Raw genomic sequence first — 18,870 nt, forward strand, 5'->3', positions numbered from 1 at the left:
AGCGAGACCCGGCCATGTTTGTCTGGTATACATATTTATCGATTTTCCACCCTCTTGCTGTTACGCGGCCTGCGAAGTCTCGGAGGTCAGATCGCCTCGTTCTTGAAGCATATGCTCTGCCGAGAAGGACAGAGCCTTCATTACTGCTAATAACACATCTCATACAGCGCTCAGTCCGCCGTCCAGGTTGAGCACGCAATTATTGGCGTACTCGTTCGTTGCCAGGAAAAAGGCGGCGTCGGCGACCTCTTCAGGAGTGCCGAAGCGACCGGCAGGGATCTGCTTGCAGAGCATTTTTCTCCTAGCAGGTGCGAAGGCTAAAGGCACGGCAGTGAAATCAGCATGGCGTTATCTGGGGAGGGGTAGAAATGACAGCCATCTGGCATGAACATGAATATGTAGCATGTCCGCGCGGAGATGCATATTGTGCGGAGTATTGAGGACAGGAGCATGGAAAAGGCTGTTCGATACGAAGGCAAAACTGGGAGGACCGAAGGGGAAGATAGGGAAGATAAATGATTGGGAGCAGAGAAGTAGCATGAAAGGAGACTGGGAGTACAAGACAGACAAGGCACTGAAATAGGTGACTTCTTGCACAGACTTACATTTAGTCATAGGCGTGTGGATGTATCCAGGCACGATGGTGTTTACACGCATATCTATCGCGAAGCTAGCGCTCTCGCAAACCAGTGCCCTGGTGAAACCGAGGACCCCTGCTTTACTCGCTGCATAGGCAGTCGCTCCAGCACCTCCTCTGACGCCTAACAGCGACGATATATTGATTATACAAGGCGAAACGTGACCAATCAACCTCGATGGTCTCACGATTTCAGAGCTCTGGTCGGCCGCGTCTTCGTCCACGGAGTCGTCGAGGTCCGATTCCGACGGGTCCGTGCTCTTGAGCTGGGTTTCACGTACAGACTTCTTGGTTCGGCGATAGACGATACGGCTGAAAAACCTGCAAAGATCGATGGTGGCATTGAGGTTTGTATTGATGATCTGTTGAGCCGTCTCCGCCTTCGTGATACCTATTGGAAAAAGTTGCGAGATGCCAGCTGCGTTGATGAGGATGTCTATATCTGCCTGATGAAGTCTCAATACTCGCTGCCATAAAAAAGGTGCTGCCTAGCGTGCAGTTGGCAAAGGAAGTAAACACACATACCAGTTCAGAAGTCATGTTGAAATGCTTCAGGCGAAAGGCCGGATCGGTGATGTCTCCCAGGAGGAGCTTGAAGGGAAGACCTTTTCTTTTTGTCTGTTTCTTCATTTTGTTATAGGCTGCGTCGATGTTTTCCTGGCTCCGTGAGACAGTTGTCACGCTGGCCACGCCTTCCGTGAGGAACCGTTTGGCGATCGCATAGCCTGTAGAATATGATAAGCCAAAGGGAGAAGGCTGATAGATTTAAAGTGATAGGTAGTTACCTATTCCAGAAGTGGCCCCTGTTATGAGGCATTTCCGCCCAGCAAGACGGGTTTTTTTGGAAACTGTCGGCGGTATGGCTGTGTTCCCAGTTTCATCAACCCCTACAGCTGGAGGCGTTATCGCAACCTTCTTAACGCCCTCGTCCAAGCCAGCGGACGGAAATGAGAAGAAAGGTGAGGGCACCGGCGAATCCAGACCAATTGCCCCAGCACTAGGGCCGTTCTCCACAGAGAGGGGCTTATTCGGAAGAAGACTGCCTGACTGCGAAGGTGATTCGACCTCTTCTAACCGAGGTGGTATCTCTTTGGGGGATGTTTCTTGTAAATGCGAAGGAGAAAGACCTGGTTGTAGATGAAATTCTTCTGCAACAGGAGAAACAGCAGATTCCAGGCCCGGTTGCTGCCTCTCCTCAGTAACGCCTTGCGTATTCTCCGAGAAAAGGTTTATATCTTCTGAATCCGCCTCGGTCCTATGAGCACCAATACCCTCGCTTGGCTTCTGGCCGAGTCTTGCTCCAGGTTTGACATTCCCGAACAGCCTTCGAAGTCGACTAGAGGCTACTTGAGATAGCTTGAGTTTCGAGGGCGCAGATCTTGCAACGGCCCTGATGGTACGAGCCATGCAACAGAGTTTGTGTGCCACTGTAACGACCGGAGGACGAGCTGTAAATTATTTCTAGTAAGCATCTCGACGTCGATGTGAGAAGAGATTCGAAGTGGTCCGTGCCACCTCCGCGGCCAAATTACGGAGCACACAGCTACAACACAGCTTGTCAATATTGTCTTATTGTCTTATTGTCTTACATACAACAATAATATTATTTGTTCATACTATCCTTCAGCACGCTTCCAATGTAATCTACACGCGTCTCGGCACGGTGTACAAACCAAAGCGCTCTTGCAAACTCACCTCTCAACATCGCAATGACTGTTCGGTCCACCACAGACAGCACGCCCGCGGCCGGCATTGACTCTGCCTCCTCCTCCACCTCCCCCATGACTACCCCATCCCCTTTCGTAACGCTCATCTCCTCAGACGGCTTCGAGTTCCACGTCCGCCGATCCGCTGCCTGCGTCTCCGGCACCATTCGCCGAATGCTCAACACCAGGAGTTAGTACTTACCCCGTCCTTCCCCACCAAGATAGGCCCATCAAACACTGATATCTGCGTCCGTCCCAGGTAATTTCTCCGAGTCAGTGACCGGCGTCTGCCATCTCGAGAACCTGAACGCCATGGTCTTGGAAAAGGTGGTTGAGTACCTCTACTACAACGAGAAACATAAAGAGAGTAGGGATGTGCCTGATATGGAAATCCCAAGCGAGCTCTGTTTGGAATTGCTGATGGCGGCCGAATATCTGGATACTTGAGAGGAAGTGGCAGAATGAATACACGAAGATGGTAAGAACATTCGGATGTTCAGTGATTTGATGGACAAATAAACAAACACAGCAAACACGATACCAGTGCGAACGACTTTGACACAGCAACTTGCCAATAACCTTTGTAAGGCAACGAACCTTGTAAGCCAAACGCCAGAACTACTCACCGTCACGCAAGCGCAATGACATAAGATATATCGCTCAACATTGGACCCTACCAGGCATTACAGCTTCAAGGAGCTTAAACAGGGAGGTGGAATATGGCGGGTTGATCAGCATTCGGCAGAGGACAAAGATCGGCGTGCAATGAGGGGAGCTCAGCTAACAGCCTAACGAGGCAATCAGATGTTCAGGCCACGGGAACAGGACGTCAATGAGATACACAATCCGTCTCATGCTTTCTTCGCACATCTACAGTCTATCGCAACTGGGGTATCATGTTTCTAATCTTGCAGCCCGGTGCCAAACGCTCACCCGTGGGCCATTCCGCATCTCCCACCGTCTCCCCATCTGAAGCATATGCATCGAACCTGCCTCCCCATAGGTCGATAGTCTACAGACGATGGCACATCAACCACGCCTCCCCCATTTGCCTCCAGTTCAGAGCTGAGCAATGAAAACATGGACTTCCTTCTGGTTGTGGAGACAAGCTCGCATCCGCTTTAGCCTCTGCTCCATCACATATAGAAACCACCATCCTGGTGTCCTTTCATCGTCCTCTCCCACGTCCTCTTCCAGCACCACGTCCTCTCCCGCTCCTCTTTCCGCCGCCCCTGCCCACCTTGCCCTCATAAATTTTCTCCCTCCCACTTCCCATCTCCGCTAATCTCAGAAAACTTACAACTCCATTATCCACCACCGCTAGTACCACACTCCTCGTCCCCGCCTTCAGGCGCATCTCTGGTCTGCCCTTCTTCAGCTTCTCATCCTTCCTTGGATCGTGGAGAGGCATCTCTTCTAGGAGGGTGCCGAGCTCGGTCAGGTTGGGTATGGTGGCGTGGGCGTGGGCGTCGATGACGGCGAGGCGAAAGTCCGGGGCTGGCGGGGAGGTTTTGCGATAGGGAGTTGTGGGCTTGTAGACATGATATGATATGCGGAAAGGGGGCGTGGTGGAAGTCATTGAGGGGTTTGGGGGTTGTGGCTGTATTGAAGGCGTTTCAGGGGATGAAGTTGTTGCGGGAGCTGTGTGCGCAGGTTGTGGTTTTGATGTTGGATTATGGAATGGGATTAGGGCAAGAGCACGGTAGATATCTATGTAGGATCTGTACAGACCGGGTGCGACGAGGGGACCGAAGCTGGGATAAGAGTTGGGATGTCGGTGATATGGCTTCGAAGGAGACTCCCATCTGAATAGTAATTGGAAGACTCTTGTGATAAACGTCCGAAGGCTGGGCCATTTGAAGAAGGGCTGTTGACTTGTCAGCGCAGAAGGAGGAGACACAGTTCGCGCGTGCGAGGTTATGGGAAGATCCTCAATTTTATCCTCAGTTTTGTCCTCTTGTCGTGTTTGCGAAGATGGTGGAGCAGAGTCATCCCATGTTGGAGCGCGAATAACAGTGTATCCGAGTCTCCTCAATCCAGCGAAGACCGTGTATCTCGCCAAAGTGAGATCCTTGTCGGATATGAATGTCGCATATGCACCCTGTAACGACATTGGTAAATCGCTGAAGGCTGGAGCATCGTCATAATCATCATCATCATCATCCTTCTTGCCCTCTCTCTTCGCCGAACCCTCATCATTACCGCCAGTGACAGGCCCACCCTTAACATCATCCTTCTCGGCTTCAGGCAGACCCCACCTAATGTCCAAGCTCCCCCTCTCAATGCAGTAAAGAGCCTCCTCCGGTAACAACCAGATCCGGTTCTCCCTATCACTGACTCCCATGGTCCTGAAAGTCGAGCCCCGGGGCTGGTCGATTCTGACCACACATCCCCGCAACCTCTTATCCCTGTCCTCTAATCCGATACCATCTTCTCCGCTATCTCTGCCTTCCAACGGCGCACTCTCCCCTTCCCCACCAATACTCCCAACAAAATACCCGATAACCCAGTTCTTACTTCCATGCACCCTCTCCCCACTCAGCACATCATGCATCGCCTGTCTACTCGCCCGCAAAGCATTTTGCTGTGACCTTGTCGGATTGGGCTCGAAATCCTTGATGCCACGCTTCGGAATCAAGGTCTCGGTGGAAGCGACAGAAGGAGTAGTGGTAGTGTTGGCCAAGGTTGTGTTCGAGGTGAGGACCGAGAGGAAGCGGAAGTCTTGGGTTTCTTCGGAGAGGTCGACGTCCATGGGGTTGGAGGGGGTGGAGTGGGTGTTTGGGTATGGACCTGAGTGCACGAGAGAGGGATCGTCTTCGTCGAACTCGGCCATGCTGAGTAACTGACCGTTGTACGGGTAGAGGTAGGGTAGAGAAGTGGTTGCAAGTCCTTTAGAGGGGGAACAGGGTTAAAGTACTGGTACTGGTACTACGTAGTACCTCGTATTTTGTGCAGTGCCATGCGGTGGGATATTATAAAAGCTTATATGACGCGCTAAGCTTATCTTGGCAGAAGCTTGTTCTCGTCGCTCCCCTGCCACTTAATCATACTAACTACGTAGTACAGAGGACACCTCAAATTTACTCGAGAACACTGCTCCAGCTCCAAAACCATGCGCCGCCCCTGTTGCGCATGTGCGACAGAGGTTTTCAGAGGAGCATGTAATGCTGGAAAGGCCGAAAGATGCCATAACTACATTCAACATGATGAGTCAAACGAGCTTGTGGTTCGTTCTGGCGATGAGTTTGTTACTCCGCTATCAATGATGAAACTCGAATCATTTAGTTCGGGACATACCTGAGACACGGCTAGAAAGCAGAGGTCTTTCTAAAGTTCCATCGTCATCATCATTCTCGTGAGTTTTCTTGAACTTGCTAACTATCTCACATCTTCACGGCCTGGTAGCGTATGGTTTGAAATCCATCCTTCTTATCAATTCAGATCCTTCAACCGCATCAAGCTTCAGCCAACAGACCTCATCAAGGCTGTTGGAAGCTGTCTCGAGACGACAGACATAGCTCAGCTTAAGGCTTTTTAGTAGTCGCCACCAATAGAGGTAGCCCCCTTTTGAAGAGCTTGAGTTGCCAGCAGCCTCCATCTTTGTACCTCGGGCCTTTGTAGGGCTCTGATGCATTACAAGAACTTTGTCAACTCGGGAAGCCACGCAGAAATGGAGTTTCTCATGCTCAGATCATATGAAGCAAGACTTCCCCAGCTCCATCTCTCTTGCGTGCTTTCCTACCAATGGTGCTATGGTTTCTTTTCACGAGAAATACGAGAAGATATGGAGCTAGGTGCTTGTATGTCTACCTAGCCCATGGTCGAATATAGGCTAATATGATCATGACTATAGGTCACGAGAGATTTTTCGTCAGGGACATTGACGATATAGCCCACAACAGAGCCAAGATTGATGCAATGTGTGCATTTTACTTTGCTGCAGCACATAACAGGGCGTTTAACAATTTAGCCCACAAACATTTAAAGCAACTAGAGCGACAGTGTGAAAACCTTTACGTCTCACAGATGGAAGAAAATCTGTGCACGAGCCTGTTACAAGCTCATGACAGGGCAGAGCTTCTACAGGAGACCCAGAATGCGGCGCAGAGGCTGCAGCTCGCGCTCAGCCGCGTTACGAAGGGAGATAAACACCTACCACCTTGGGGGCCACCTCTATTATCTAGGGACCGTCCTATCGAACAGGTAAAGGAATGGACCTTTCCGCTTCCATGGACAATTATCCATGACAAGGATCCTAAGTTATATATCAAAGTAGCCATAGCTACACCCTGGGATCCTAGAATTCATTCCGAAGAAGCATTCCCCTCAGATGCAGCTGAATTAGGAGTACTTCCGCCTACTGCCGTACCTTGGGGAGTAGAAAAAGTTGATACAGCTCCGGCTACTGTAGCGTGTGAAGCGATAGCTCGAGCGGGTGCTGCTCTGGCTACAGCGGCATCAAGCGCTAGAGTTGAAGCTGGTGTTGTACCTACCAGAGCAACATCTAGGCGCGCAGCTCAAGTGGGTGGCGTTTGGACTGCTCCAGCTTCAAGCAGTCCAGCTCGAGTAGGTGCCTCGCAGGCTGTCACAGCATCACGTGGTGCAGCTCGGGCAGTGGGTTACCCAGCTACAGCAGCGCCAGTGAAGGGAGCTGGGTTAGACAAATCTCCAGCCACAGCGGCAGGGAGCATATTGGCATCAAGCATGCCTCTTGCTACAGCAGCACCAGGTGTCTCGGCTGGAGCAGTTGCTTCTTCAACTGCAGAAGCACTAAGGAATAAGGTTCGAACGAGTACGGCTCTTGCCTCAGCAATGCAAAGAACCACGATTCGAATGACCCATCGATATACACCTCCAACCACCCCAAAATCCACCGAAAATCCTAAAACCGTCCCTTCTCTGGCCACAGCAGGAGCGGTGGGAATCGCAGCTCAAACAGATGCGGCAACAGGGCAGAGAGCGGTCGGTAGTACAGCTCGAAGCGGCGCCACGGTCAAAGCCGCCTCAGCTATTACAGCAAGAGGGTGTATGGCTCCGGCCGGAGGACGATCAGAAAGTCCACCCCGAGCTGGCTCATCCCGAGCATCTATGCCGCGTCAGAGACAAGAGCCTTCCAAGGCTGGAGCCGTACGTGCTAAGGAGCAAGAGCTGAAGGCGACAGAATCGCAGTCGAGTTCGCCTAGCAATGTAAGATCAAGGTAATGCCTGCCTTCGCTACAAGACGAAGCCAAAGCATCAGCTGCAACAATATTTCAAATCATACCTCAGTCTCCACGACGGGAGCCACGTGTCATAGAAAAGAAGTCGGAAATTATGGGCGTTATTATGGCCAAAAACACCAGAAAAATGTTAATCAGAATGCAGGCTTCAAAGCGTGTGTGATGATGCTGAGGCGGGTTCAATGCTTACGCCGGACGTGATAGATACATAGTCTATGGTGTATCCGGGTAACTGCTAAATTCGTCGCGTTGCCTTTTCTGGGAAAGAGGATAACTCATCGGTGGCACCCCTTTTGGAGACTTTCTATACGTCTGTTTCTCTCTCGGAACTAGATCTGCTGAATATGCATCTACATCCTATCACGACTGGTCTGCACGACGAACTTTCATTCTGGGTTCCGAGTAGTCGATGCGGATTCTTGATCGTGATTCGCTTGGAATGTGAAACGCTTGCTTTTCCACTTTGATTGATGGTATCTAACCTCTCAGAAACACCGTTTGCGGCACGTGTAGACGAAGAAGCCAGCGACAGCAGAGACGAGTTTTCTGTAAGAATAATGCGTACTTAGGTATGAGAGTGCGTCGAACAATTGTCTTTACCTTTCTTCTCCTTTGACATTCTCTTTTCCGCTAGTCGGTGCTCTGAAATTTTTCCAAGAAAAGAAAATCCAAAGGAATCCTCGACCGTACATACTCCTCGTCCCAACTGCCTTCTTGGGACAATGTTGAACGCATGTGCAGTTCTCCACCATTACTAGGCCACGGTTCGAAACTCAGATCTAAGTCGAGATTACATGTTAAGTCACTGGTGCAGGTGGGGCGCGAGCAGTCGCAGCCTTGCAGTACCTGGACCATAGCTCACTGATCAACCGGATAATCTGGGGTGTTGCAACCAAGATGGAGATGCTTAATTTCAAGCGGGAGACGTCACTAACCCAACCTTGCTGTCCCAAGCTTTTCGTTGGCGAGGGTTGATGCTAGAACTGCTGCTGTCGCGGTTCAAAGGAGGTGGATTGGATCACCATCGTCTTGGGACCACTGTACGGCTTACCGCGACTCAACCCCTCTGCGTCCCCCCCTTGTTGCCGGGAGACATGGGTCCAGGCGAGAAGCTGCAGGCATCATTCTTCCTGAATCACTCACAGACGAATCAAGCTATTTAGAGGAATACGCCGTTCTTACAAGAAGATTTTGCTGCACCATTATTTCGCTATTCAAAGATTGGAACATGTATACGTCATATTGGCGTAGATATGGAAGGCCACCGGAACCGCGGTTATGTATGAACTTGCACATTGCCGCATGCATTTTCCAATCGTGTATGTGACGGGTGTGGCCACATGTACCAGCTTTTGTGCGAACCTAGCGAACCTAGACGGTTTCAGAGGTGGGAACTTCTGGATTCGCTTCCAGCCGAGGGTGATTTGCAGCTAGGGCCAGAGTTGGAAGTGGGTGGAGGCCAAGGAGCTCAAGGAGGCGCAGGTCGGGGTCGAGGTCGAGGTCGAGGTCGTGAAGCTCTAGGTAGAGGCGGGCTTGGGACAGGAGGTCGGGGTAGAGGCGGAGCTGGAGCTGGAGGTTGTGGTAGAGGGAGGTGAGGTCCTGGTAGAGCAGCGCAAATCCTGATAGTGTCCAACACAGGCCACACCTACTCTGTGTAGCGCGGTATGGGAGCGAGTAGACAAGCCCTTATGGTCCGAATGAACACCGAATAAAGAATCGTCTCAACGAGTAAGAGTCTTGAGAATGAAAGAGATAACATGATTCAAGGCTTAGACCAAAGAAAGCCTTACACGTCGCCCATTCTTAGATGTTCTATTAGGCGATAAATTGGGTGAGAAGAACAAGTCCATCAGTAGAGGATCCGAAGCACAACACCATGCTGCGCGCAGTGTCGCAGTGTAGAACAGGCGCACGATAGACAGATCTTCATGACTTCGCCGAGTCAGTGATAGCTATGGTGAAGGTCCAGCTTCGAGTCATGCTGACAGGTGGTAGCACCAGTAGTGGTGCTGCCGCTTAGCTAATCTAGATCAACTACTTCCTCATGAAGGAACACTCCATCTCAACTCTTCTTCTTTGTTTCAGAATGACCATGTAGACCCGTACAAGACCTATCTATCTCAGGTTCAGAGGCGAGAAAAGCCAGCTCATCTCGGTCCAACTCGCCCCAGATCTCCCACACGGGCAAGTCTATATACTGGATATTGCGCTTTAGTACTTACCCGGGTCAAGCCTTTTCTCCCCCACAGACAACTTGAGGCGGACCTTTTCCTGAGGGTGGCCAGATACCGATCCTAGGATGGCCGGTGGAGGCGACGAGCGGCTCGAGCAGATGAATCAGGTGCTCGACTACATCCGGTCGAACCTGAAGAACATCCTGAGCACATGGGGGGAAAGAAGTCGTCAGTATGCGTCAGCGGTTAAGATGATGGAAGGGGCCCTCGTGGAGAATGCAAGACGGCTGAAATTCGAGGATGCCGAACTGGAAGAGCTGATGGGAAGGATGGAGCTGAGTGATTCGAATAATAATAATACCAGCCAGGTGTGACGCAGGGATGGTATAGAAACGACCTAACTATCTAATTTCACCAAGCCTACTTTGAGTCTGTTAAGTCTATCCACCATCCAAGCAATTATGGCTGATCCAGTTAGGCTCAAGATCAGTTGATGCACTACCATGGTGAAGGATCTGAAACCAGAAAGTCAATCCCAGGACCACGAAGGTTGTGTCCATAATATCCCGAACAAAAAGTCGCTCAAGATCCTTCCAGTAACCCCGATTATGCATACATGGTCACGCTAGCCCACTGTAACTAGTATTCCCATTTGACGCCTGGAACTCGCTGGCCATGTTAGAGACGCATGCTATTGCAATACTTTGATACTCTGGACTTGATCATTCGCTGAGCGCCGTCCGGCTGTCTAGCCCCTCGTGATCACAAGGTGTGGGGTTTCATGGCACAGGTTGATCCATGATAGAATGTATGGGCAATCAAGGAGCACAGCGCTGGGCTGCCTCTGCACCCGCAAGAATTTTCGTCGATAAAAGCTTCTGCTTTGCTCTATTCAATTAGTGGCTTCCTCTGCCTGCCGACCATTGTCACGCCAAGACAATGTAAAGCGTTCGCATCACCGGCCCGTATAATCGTCGCAAGTGGCAGCATTGGATTTTCGGCATTGACGTGTGCTGCGTCTTTGGCTGCTTGTTCGATAGCGTCCATCTCCGCCTTGCAGCTAGCATGGTCAAGCGGACAGACCACAATGGGCTGTTTAAGTTCAATATCTTTGGCCCCTGATAGATGGGCCTATGTGGACAATCAGCGCGTTCACTATTAAGAGCGAGGACAACCTCACCTTCACATACAAGTAGTATTCAACCTTGTACAGACCTGCTGTGGTGGTGAAGCTTTGCACAGCAAAATTCGGAAAAGCAGCCTTCCCTCTCGGTATTATGCCATCTCCATCCCTCATTTCCTTCGAAGGAAACAGCAGACCCAGGTTGACCGAATGGCCTGATTCGGGCACCTTGATGCCTATAACTTCTGTCTTGCGTTTCATACTCTTCACTTTGCGTTGTGGCTCATCTCCTTCATGATTGTAGATAACTTCTTCGTTGATACCATATGTAAGCTTTTGTATCGTGACCTTTCTCGCCCTGCTCATCCAATCCAGGTTTGGCGACAATTTGACACGAACGCTGACAGGATCGAGGGGGCCATACGACCATCGTGGTAAAGTAATGCTCAGTGTGAGCAGTGAGTCTGACCTGGCCTCGCCCACCTCTGGTTTATTGTACATCCCGAAAGTGGACAGAGTGTCGTATCTTGCTATAGGTACAGGAAAAGCGTATTTCTTCTGTTCCGAATGTCCCTGTTGCAGCAGCACGACCATTTCGTAATATGTTTCAGCTGACCTTTTGGGCAATTGTAGACTGGCAGGTGGTACTCTTCGAGCCGTCTCCTGTGCGCCTCTACCGAAAGGGATGAAGATGACGAATGGCAGGTCCATTGACATTATCTCCTCGTATTCTTTGCCCGCAGGACATCGAAAGAGCAGCATTTCCTTCCCCACGATATCTGTGATCTCCTTCCTTGGCGCAGCCAGGTGTTTTTTTGTTATTGATTCTGCAGAGGGGTGAATCGTCTCCCGTCGTTGGAGAGACACCGTGACGAGTGATACATGGGCAGGAGCCGTAATCCCTGCATTGGGTCGGATCTCGACGGTGCCTTCGATGCGTGGCTAGAGAGCGTATCCCGTCAGTCGCAACAACATGAGTAAACTCAATTATCAAGAACATACTAGAGTAGCTGAGATGCCTGGGTATCCGACCAAGAAGTTGGTGTTTGGTCGACCAGAAACTCGCACGAATGCGCTCATCTTCTCGACAAGCTTATGCCTATCCAGCCACCATCGAGCTCGGTTGCCACCACCAGAGAGGATGCCTTGGGTCTGTGCGATGGCTCTGAATGGCTGGCAGTGTTACCAGGATATTGAACGCCCATGAAGACTCTTGTACAATCAATGCGCCCAGCAGGAAGCGCAAGGTTTGCAATTCCTTTGATCCCGCGCATGCACCGTTCAGCTGAAGCCGGTTGACCTACTCAAAACAGGGCCGGACAGCGAGCGGGTCGTCAGTATTGAAACAGTGTGTTGATGCCTGGAGAGTGAAAGCTTGTTAGAGGTGCAATAGCAGACAGCAACAGCGACACCGAGTTTCAGATGCAGTAAGTAAGTGTAGCTTGTATCCGTGTTTGGGGTCAGTGACGAGTGAATGGTGCGGTTGATGGTCCGGAAGCTGGTCGATCAAAGAGACATCTGAAAGGCGAAAGAATGGGTGGGCGGAGCCTAACTTGAGCGCTTTCCAAGGGTTCGGCGCAACCCGGGGCCAGGGGACCCAGGAACGCTTTTTGGGGCGCTCTGGGCTCTGGGCCAGAGGGCCTCCGGGCTGTTACTTGTTAACTAACTTGGCCGCTCCGGCCTTTAAATTTGGCCTGTGCACACAAAGAAAGCTTCCAAGTAATAGTTAAGTGTCAATCCGTCCCCACACTCATCCGTTTTCATCGTCAAAGTTGTACTTACTACGTATGGGAAGCTGAAACAGGAAGGTGCAAGGATTAGGCATACGACATGGCTTACCAAGAAGCAGACGGTCAAGGGTATACGTTGTCGTCCTGGATCAGCCTGATTACTTGATTACTTGAAGAAGTTAAAGTCCATGTAGTGCGGCTGGCATGGGAATGAATCTGCAAGCTCGCCACGCTTCGACAAATCCGGCCTTGCCTCAGTCCATGTCGTTTGGTAGTAGTGACTCAATTGGTCAAAGGATGGAGCGAAGACATTTCGGACAATCGAGAGGGGCAGAGAGCTCCATATGCCATTTGTACAGGGTATCTGTCGTATGCATGAAGCGTTTGGAGGACTACCTGTTTCAGAAGTGATCTGACACCTTTCACCCGGTCCCCTAGCTGCATGGTCGCTGCATGGTCGCTGCGTCTCTCAATCTTTCTGGAAAAGTCATGCACTTGCTCATTCGTGCTTTCACCACCCGCCTCGCCCGCGGCCGCGTCCTCCACGACCTCTTCCTCTGCCCCTGCCTACATTGTAACCTCCTCGGCCTCGACCAGTAGAGCCACCATCCTTGCTGCTTCTCCCACCACCACGACCACCACGCGAGAAATTTCTGTCCACCGGGCGAGGACCTTGGTCCATGCGCTTTTCCCGCTCCTCTTCACTAATTTCAAATTTATTGTCAATGCCAATTAGCTCACAGAATGTGCTCGTCTGGGGATTGGTATATTCATGAGGCTTGTCTGAAGGAGAAACACTTTCGTCTGGATCGTATACTGGTGCTGTGATGGTGAAGTTGTCAGGCACTGTGAGCCTGTTAGGGAGTACCACATGCTCCTCGATCCATTTTTCTTCTTCGATGATTCTGTCGCGATAGTATGTATCACCCCTGTCTGGCGGTACTTTGCTGTTTGGATCACCACCAAGCTCGAGTTCTGGTGCAAAAACTCGAAGAATGGCCAACCATTCTTTGTCGTATTGAAGTCTGTACGGTTGGGCATTAGGCAGACATGGCTGCTCAGTTATTGATTCGACTTCAAGAAGCTGCAGAAAGTCTCGTCCACGTTCGCATTTGTCTAGTGCAAGGAATCGAGTTGTGGTGTTTGCAATACTCTTTGGAAGCGGTAATGACGCAGAGACTGGTTGCTGACTAGGTGGAGGTCCAAACGTGCTAGAAAGTTCCGCTAGCTGTGCTCGCATGGTTTCAGATACCTTTTCCTCCTCCCTTTCCTCGGTATCCGCTTTAGAGGTCGTGCCGTCTCTTAATTCCTCCTCGACAAGAGCTGATTGAGAAGAACTTCTTGCCTTTGGCACGAAAGGCGGTGAGGTAGGATCGAGCTTCACTCCTCCCTCGTCGCTATCATCTGACATCACGACTTCGGGTTTCGCCCTCTTGTTAGGAATTTGGCGAGTTGGCTGAAAAGGGACACCATCCTCAACATCAGCTGGAACAATTCTGATTGAATTTGTACGTGGGAGCTCCTTTCCAGATCCGATCTCATCAGAGGAACTATCACTTATATTTATCTCGATTTCATCGACATTGCTGGTCATGTTATTTCCATTAATGGCTGGAGCGGGTACTTGTCCATCAAGCTGACCAGCCTGAACAGATCTTGGCTTTGATGGGGGGACTTTATGGCCTTTCTTAACCCTGTCCTCTGAGGATGTTGATCTCCGCCGCTTCAACTTTGATTCAATGCAACCATCGAGGTTTGCCATGTTAGTGTCTTCACCAGGCAATCTAACTGTTTTGGACACTGATGTGATGCCACGTTCAATACGATCATCAATCTGGACCTGTTTCCAGGTCTCATCGAATGTGTAATGAGGACGGTTCCGAACCCCAGTGCGCTCTTCTTCTGCTGTTCGTTCTCTCTGCTCTTGGAGGCGGAGCTCGGTGTCTTGAGCCTCGGCTCTGACGCCTTCGACTTGAAAATTCTGCCAAGCAGACACTTGAACTTGTTCTGGTGTCTTTGACGTACTATTAATCTGGGGACTGGATTTCCCCCGAGCTAACGGACTTGATAGAGTTGAGATGCCATCTGCCGGTCTTTCAATCTGGTCCGGAGGTCCCCTTTGGTAGTTGTCTTGTTGTGAAGAGGTGGTGTGTGATTCTGACAGATTGCTAGTGGTTTCAGGGTTGTGTTGTGTATCGACTCGGGATGCTGCTGGCTCGAATAGAGGGGTCCCATGACGTGGACGTTTTTCTTGTGATGGACCGACACTGTCGTAATCACCATGCTGCTTCGTGGCTGTATACTTGACATGGAGGTGAGCAGAAAACCAATAATTCGGACGCAGCCGGTCCAAGCATTGTCTAGCCGCAACTGATCCAAGTCTGCCCTCACTCGCATCCGCCTCAAACCTATCCTTCTTGTTGAAGAGCCAACGGAAGTTACCTTCCCACTCGATTCCTTGCGGCCAGTCGTGCGAAAGACCAACATCTACCTGAGTTCGGACAGAGAGCAATTTTCTCACGTCCAACTCGCGAACATGGAAGATTGACACTGACTCGGGTTCATTGTAGGGCACCCGCTCGAAATGGGGTTTACGGTAGTCGTAACCTTTCCAGATGCCTGAAAGTGCCGCAATCCGAAGAGGGCCAAGCCGGAGGATGTTAGCTGCGCCCATGTAATAGATGTTGGGAGCAACCCAACCGCCGTAATACAGCTCGAACAAGTGGTTACTGGCTTCATGATTGCCGCCAATGAAGATTGTAAGAAAGGGGGCTCTTCGTGCCCCACTGTAGTATTCGTGAAAATCCCCCATTTTACGGTATTTTGCTGGCATTGCAGTAACATTGAGGTCATACTTGTTCCGAACGGCCTGGCAATAGTCAGCACTAGTGATATGGAGAGCATTTGCTTGAAGACTCACCTGAAAGTCGCCTCCAATAATGAGAACATCTATCCCGTCCCATCCTTTGATCCGACATGACTCCTCCACAGATGCATAGATGGCATGTAGGGTCCCGTGACCCTGATACCCCAGGTTAGCATTAGATAGGAAGAATGACCATGGGCCAAAATGATATCGCCGGCAGATTGAAATGACTTACACATCCTTCAACAGCAACCCTGAGCTTGGGTTGTCCGTTTTTCAGTTCTGACATGGTGGTGAGGGTACAGTAACGACTTTTTAAGGCACGCTGTGTAATGCGTAGGGTGGCATGCCAGAGTGTTGCGGCACGTTTCATATAAGGTAGATTAAAGAAAAGTTTGGAAGGGACATACGATTGTCAAGGGTGTGGATTGGGATATGAAAAACAGTTGACGTGCTTGAAGTGCAAGTGGTCACGCATCAGGGGAGCAATTTGAACATAGTTGGTAGAAACACACACAACTTGCTCAAACAATAATATTGTGATTCCGCTGCAGGGAATTTGAGTTAGGGGTTTTTCGCAGGTATAACAATGGAAGAGCTCTTGATCTCATATCTGCCACATCGGAAATAAGAACATGGTCTTCGTACAGTGAGTGATGTACTACTCCTGCTGCTAGTAGTAGCTAACTACTATGTACTACTGTGCATTGCGAAAGTGTTGCAATTAATTGCAACACTTTCGCAATGCACAGTACTAGTTACACCAACTAACTACCCAGAGTACATAGTACTACAGTGGCCCCGTAGCAGTGCTCGGATAATGGACAGCGCTAGATCCTGCAAGGTTAAGAGTTCCATACCATGGATTTGGGTCTTACAACTACAGACCACAGAGCAATGGGACAATGAGCGCCTCAAATCGAGCAGCTAACCTCAAATCTCATTTTCTACAGAATGCAGCAAGGTCAATTGCGATGGATTGCCCTTCGACAGCTTCCTACCTTGTGAGTGAATCGGTGCAGCTCCAGCTGGCTTCTGGACCACGAAACGAGGCATTGCCGTCCCACCAGCGCCAGAGCTTCTGTACAGCTTGTGGAAATATCTTCATTCCCGGATTGAACTGCTCGATCGTGAGAGGAGATCGTAATGGTGTAGAGCATAAGTCCAGAAATGTTCAACGCCGGACAGTTGTGTACCAATGTCAGGCCTGTTTTCATCACACCACGTTCTGCCTTCCTTTACCGAAAGCGTCTCATAGTAGCACGGAAGAGAAAGATTGTACCCGCAGCAGAAACTTGAACTTCCAATCGAATCATGAAGTGTCTTCCAACACAAATGCTGTGCCTCAAAAACCAAGCAGCAAGAAAAGAGCGAGAGCACGTAAGGAGAAAGAAGGTCTAAAATCGATGCTGAAAAAGAGCAGGGATGACACGAAGACTTCGCCACAGCTCAGTCTGCTGGACTTCATGATGGCTTGAACATCTCGGTCTCGCCTTACAGCAGCAAGAGGCAGTATGCAGACTCTCCTCCCACTCATTCATCATTACAAGACTTGCTGCCGCATTATGAGTCTTGGCAGGGCTTAGCGTGGTACTACCCGCCCTGGCCGAGTGACGCACTTGCGTCCACAACTTATTTGTAACCTCGGTCACCAGTCTCGTCCCCAGCTGCAAGCCCGTCCTCACAAGTCACTCAACCTCCGCCAGCGAGGCTAGGCAAGCCGTTGGCCTCCTCTTCGGGACATCGTTCCAAAGGTGCAATGACGGGCGCTATGGCGGAGCAAAAGCCTCACGAAAGCCCCAAAGGAGAACCAGAAGTGAATAGTGCTGCCCAGACCGTGGATGGAGCTGAGGAAGATGACAACAACGGTGTCACAGAGATCGAGAGTTTGTGTATGAATTGTCATGACGACGTAGGTGCGGGGCTAAGGCATGATAGCAATCCAAGGCTGAGAGAGATCTAGGGAATAACCAAACTCAAAATCCTTCGAATTCCCTTCTTCCGCGAAGTCCTGCTCGAGTCATTCTTCTGCGAAGGCTGTGGTTTTAAAAATAGCACCATCAAGTCTGCTGGCGAAATCCAAGAGCAGGGTTCCAAGTTCACGTTCAGAGTAGAGTCTGAAGCAGACTTCCAAAGACAAGTGGTCAAGAACGACTCTGCAATATTCAGGATTGAAGATTTGGACCTTGAGATGCCATCTGGTCATGGTCAGTTGACAAATATTGAAGGGATAATGAGCAAGATCCTTGTGGAACTCGAAGCAGATCAGCCGCAGCGAAAGAAGAATAATATTCCGCTATACGAAGCACTTGATGCAGTCATTTCAAAACTGAAGAAAATGATGCATGGAAGCGCATTTCCATTCTCTATCTCCTTAGATGACCCGTCCGGCAACTCCTTGGTCGAACCCTCCACTTCCGACAGAGGCACAAAATACATCCGCACCGACTATCCTCGTACACACGCACAGAACGTTCATCTTGGACTAGCCACTGACGAGGAAGACAATGGTGCCGCCGAAGCGTCAGACGCGCTAGATGGCGTTGACATAGTGGACGGCCAGATCTACGAAATCCCATCGCTCTGTCCCGGCTGTTCAAAAGATTGTACTATAAACATAAAAAAAGTAAACATTCCCCATTTCAAAGAAGTCATCATCATGAGCACAGTCTGTGAGCACTGCGGCTACACCACCCGAGAAGTCAAGACTGGGGGCGAGATACCTGAAAAAGGCCAGAAGATCACCCTCCGCGTAGAGAACACTGCAGATCTATCCCGTGACATCCTCAAATCCGAAACTGCTGCTCTGAAGAGCCCCGAGCTCGGCCTCGAAGTCCAGCCCGGCACTCTAGGCGGCAGATTCACGACTGTCGAAGGTCTCCTCACCCAAGTCCGTGATCAATTACACGGCCAGATCTTCGATATCGAGAGCCGCAACGGCGGAAGTGGCGGCAAAGCACAGTTGGGATGCATTCTTCACGAAGCTGGATCAGGCTATCCAGGCTGACATCAAGTTCTCAATCGTCCTGGAGGACCCGCTGGCGAATTCCTACGTGGAGAGTTTAGCGGAGGAAGGCGATGATCCGCAAATAAGTAAGGTGGATTATGAGAGGTCGAAAGAGGAAATTGATGATTTGGGCTTGAATCATATGAAGACGGAGGGGTATGAAGAGGATCAGAAGCGATTAGAAGAGCTTCCATTGAGCGATAATGGCGGGACTCAGGACAGGTAATCCTCTGTAAATTAGGCGATTTGGACGGCTCTGGGACATGTGGAGAGCATGAGGCATCTGGGCTGGCGTTTTCTGATGCGGACCATATAAGCCGATAATGCCTGGCCCTTGTTTGGGCCACAATCGGGAAATAGGATGGAAGGAGATAGAAGTATTGAACGAGCTGTACCAAACCTGACATG

General features: G+C 50.4%; 6 protein-coding genes across 6 annotated transcripts; 3 read left to right on the forward strand and 3 right to left on the reverse strand.

Annotated features, from left to right (window-relative positions):
• Window positions 1-159: 159 nt before the first annotated feature.
• EPUS_02055 (uncharacterized protein) lies at window positions 160-2,044 on the reverse strand (the record flags this gene model as incomplete). Its single annotated transcript, XM_007801887.1, has 4 exons — window positions 160-317; window positions 606-1,083; window positions 1,163-1,362; window positions 1,423-2,044. 4 exons carry the CDS (start codon window positions 2,042-2,044, stop codon window positions 160-162), a joined length of 1,458 nt encoding a protein of 485 aa, XP_007800078.1.
• Window positions 2,045-2,346: 302 nt separating this feature from the next.
• On the forward strand, window positions 2,347-2,790 carry EPUS_02056 (uncharacterized protein; the record flags this gene model as incomplete). The annotated part of the gene is made up of 2 exons (XM_007801888.1): window positions 2,347-2,533; window positions 2,603-2,790. The coding sequence occupies 2 exons, from the start codon at window positions 2,347-2,349 to the stop codon at window positions 2,788-2,790; spliced, it is 375 nt and encodes a 124-aa protein (XP_007800079.1).
• A 721-nt stretch (window positions 2,791-3,511) lies between these two features.
• Window positions 3,512-5,095, reverse strand: EPUS_02057 (uncharacterized protein; the record flags this gene model as incomplete). The annotated part of the gene is made up of 1 exon (XM_007801889.1): window positions 3,512-5,095. The coding sequence occupies one exon, from the start codon at window positions 5,093-5,095 to the stop codon at window positions 3,512-3,514; it is 1,584 nt and encodes a 527-aa protein (XP_007800080.1).
• Window positions 5,096-6,186: 1,091 nt separating this feature from the next.
• Window positions 6,187-7,545, forward strand: EPUS_02058 (uncharacterized protein; the record flags this gene model as incomplete). The annotated part of the gene is made up of 1 exon (XM_007801890.1): window positions 6,187-7,545. The coding sequence occupies one exon, from the start codon at window positions 6,187-6,189 to the stop codon at window positions 7,543-7,545; it is 1,359 nt and encodes a 452-aa protein (XP_007800081.1).
• A 1,388-nt stretch (window positions 7,546-8,933) lies between these two features.
• EPUS_02059 (uncharacterized protein) lies at window positions 8,934-15,744 on the reverse strand (the record flags this gene model as incomplete). The annotated part of the gene is made up of 8 exons (XM_007801891.1): window positions 8,934-9,181; window positions 10,696-10,867; window positions 10,917-11,801; window positions 11,862-12,032; window positions 12,079-12,159; window positions 13,161-15,458; window positions 15,510-15,611; window positions 15,691-15,744. The coding sequence occupies 8 exons, from the start codon at window positions 15,742-15,744 to the stop codon at window positions 8,934-8,936; spliced, it is 4,011 nt and encodes a 1,336-aa protein (XP_007800082.1).
• A 1,482-nt stretch (window positions 15,745-17,226) lies between these two features.
• On the forward strand, window positions 17,227-18,462 carry EPUS_02060 (uncharacterized protein; the record flags this gene model as incomplete). Its single annotated transcript, XM_007801892.1, has 2 exons — window positions 17,227-17,367; window positions 17,419-18,462. 2 exons carry the CDS (start codon window positions 17,227-17,229, stop codon window positions 18,460-18,462), a joined length of 1,185 nt encoding a protein of 394 aa, XP_007800083.1.
• Window positions 18,463-18,870: the final 408 nt, after the last annotated feature.

Source organism: Endocarpon pusillum (assembly GCF_000464535.1).
Source record: "Endocarpon pusillum Z07020 unplaced genomic scaffold scaffold1372, whole genome shotgun sequence".
In the NCBI taxonomy this organism is placed as follows: Eukaryota; Fungi; Ascomycota; class Eurotiomycetes; order Verrucariales; family Verrucariaceae; genus Endocarpon; species Endocarpon pusillum.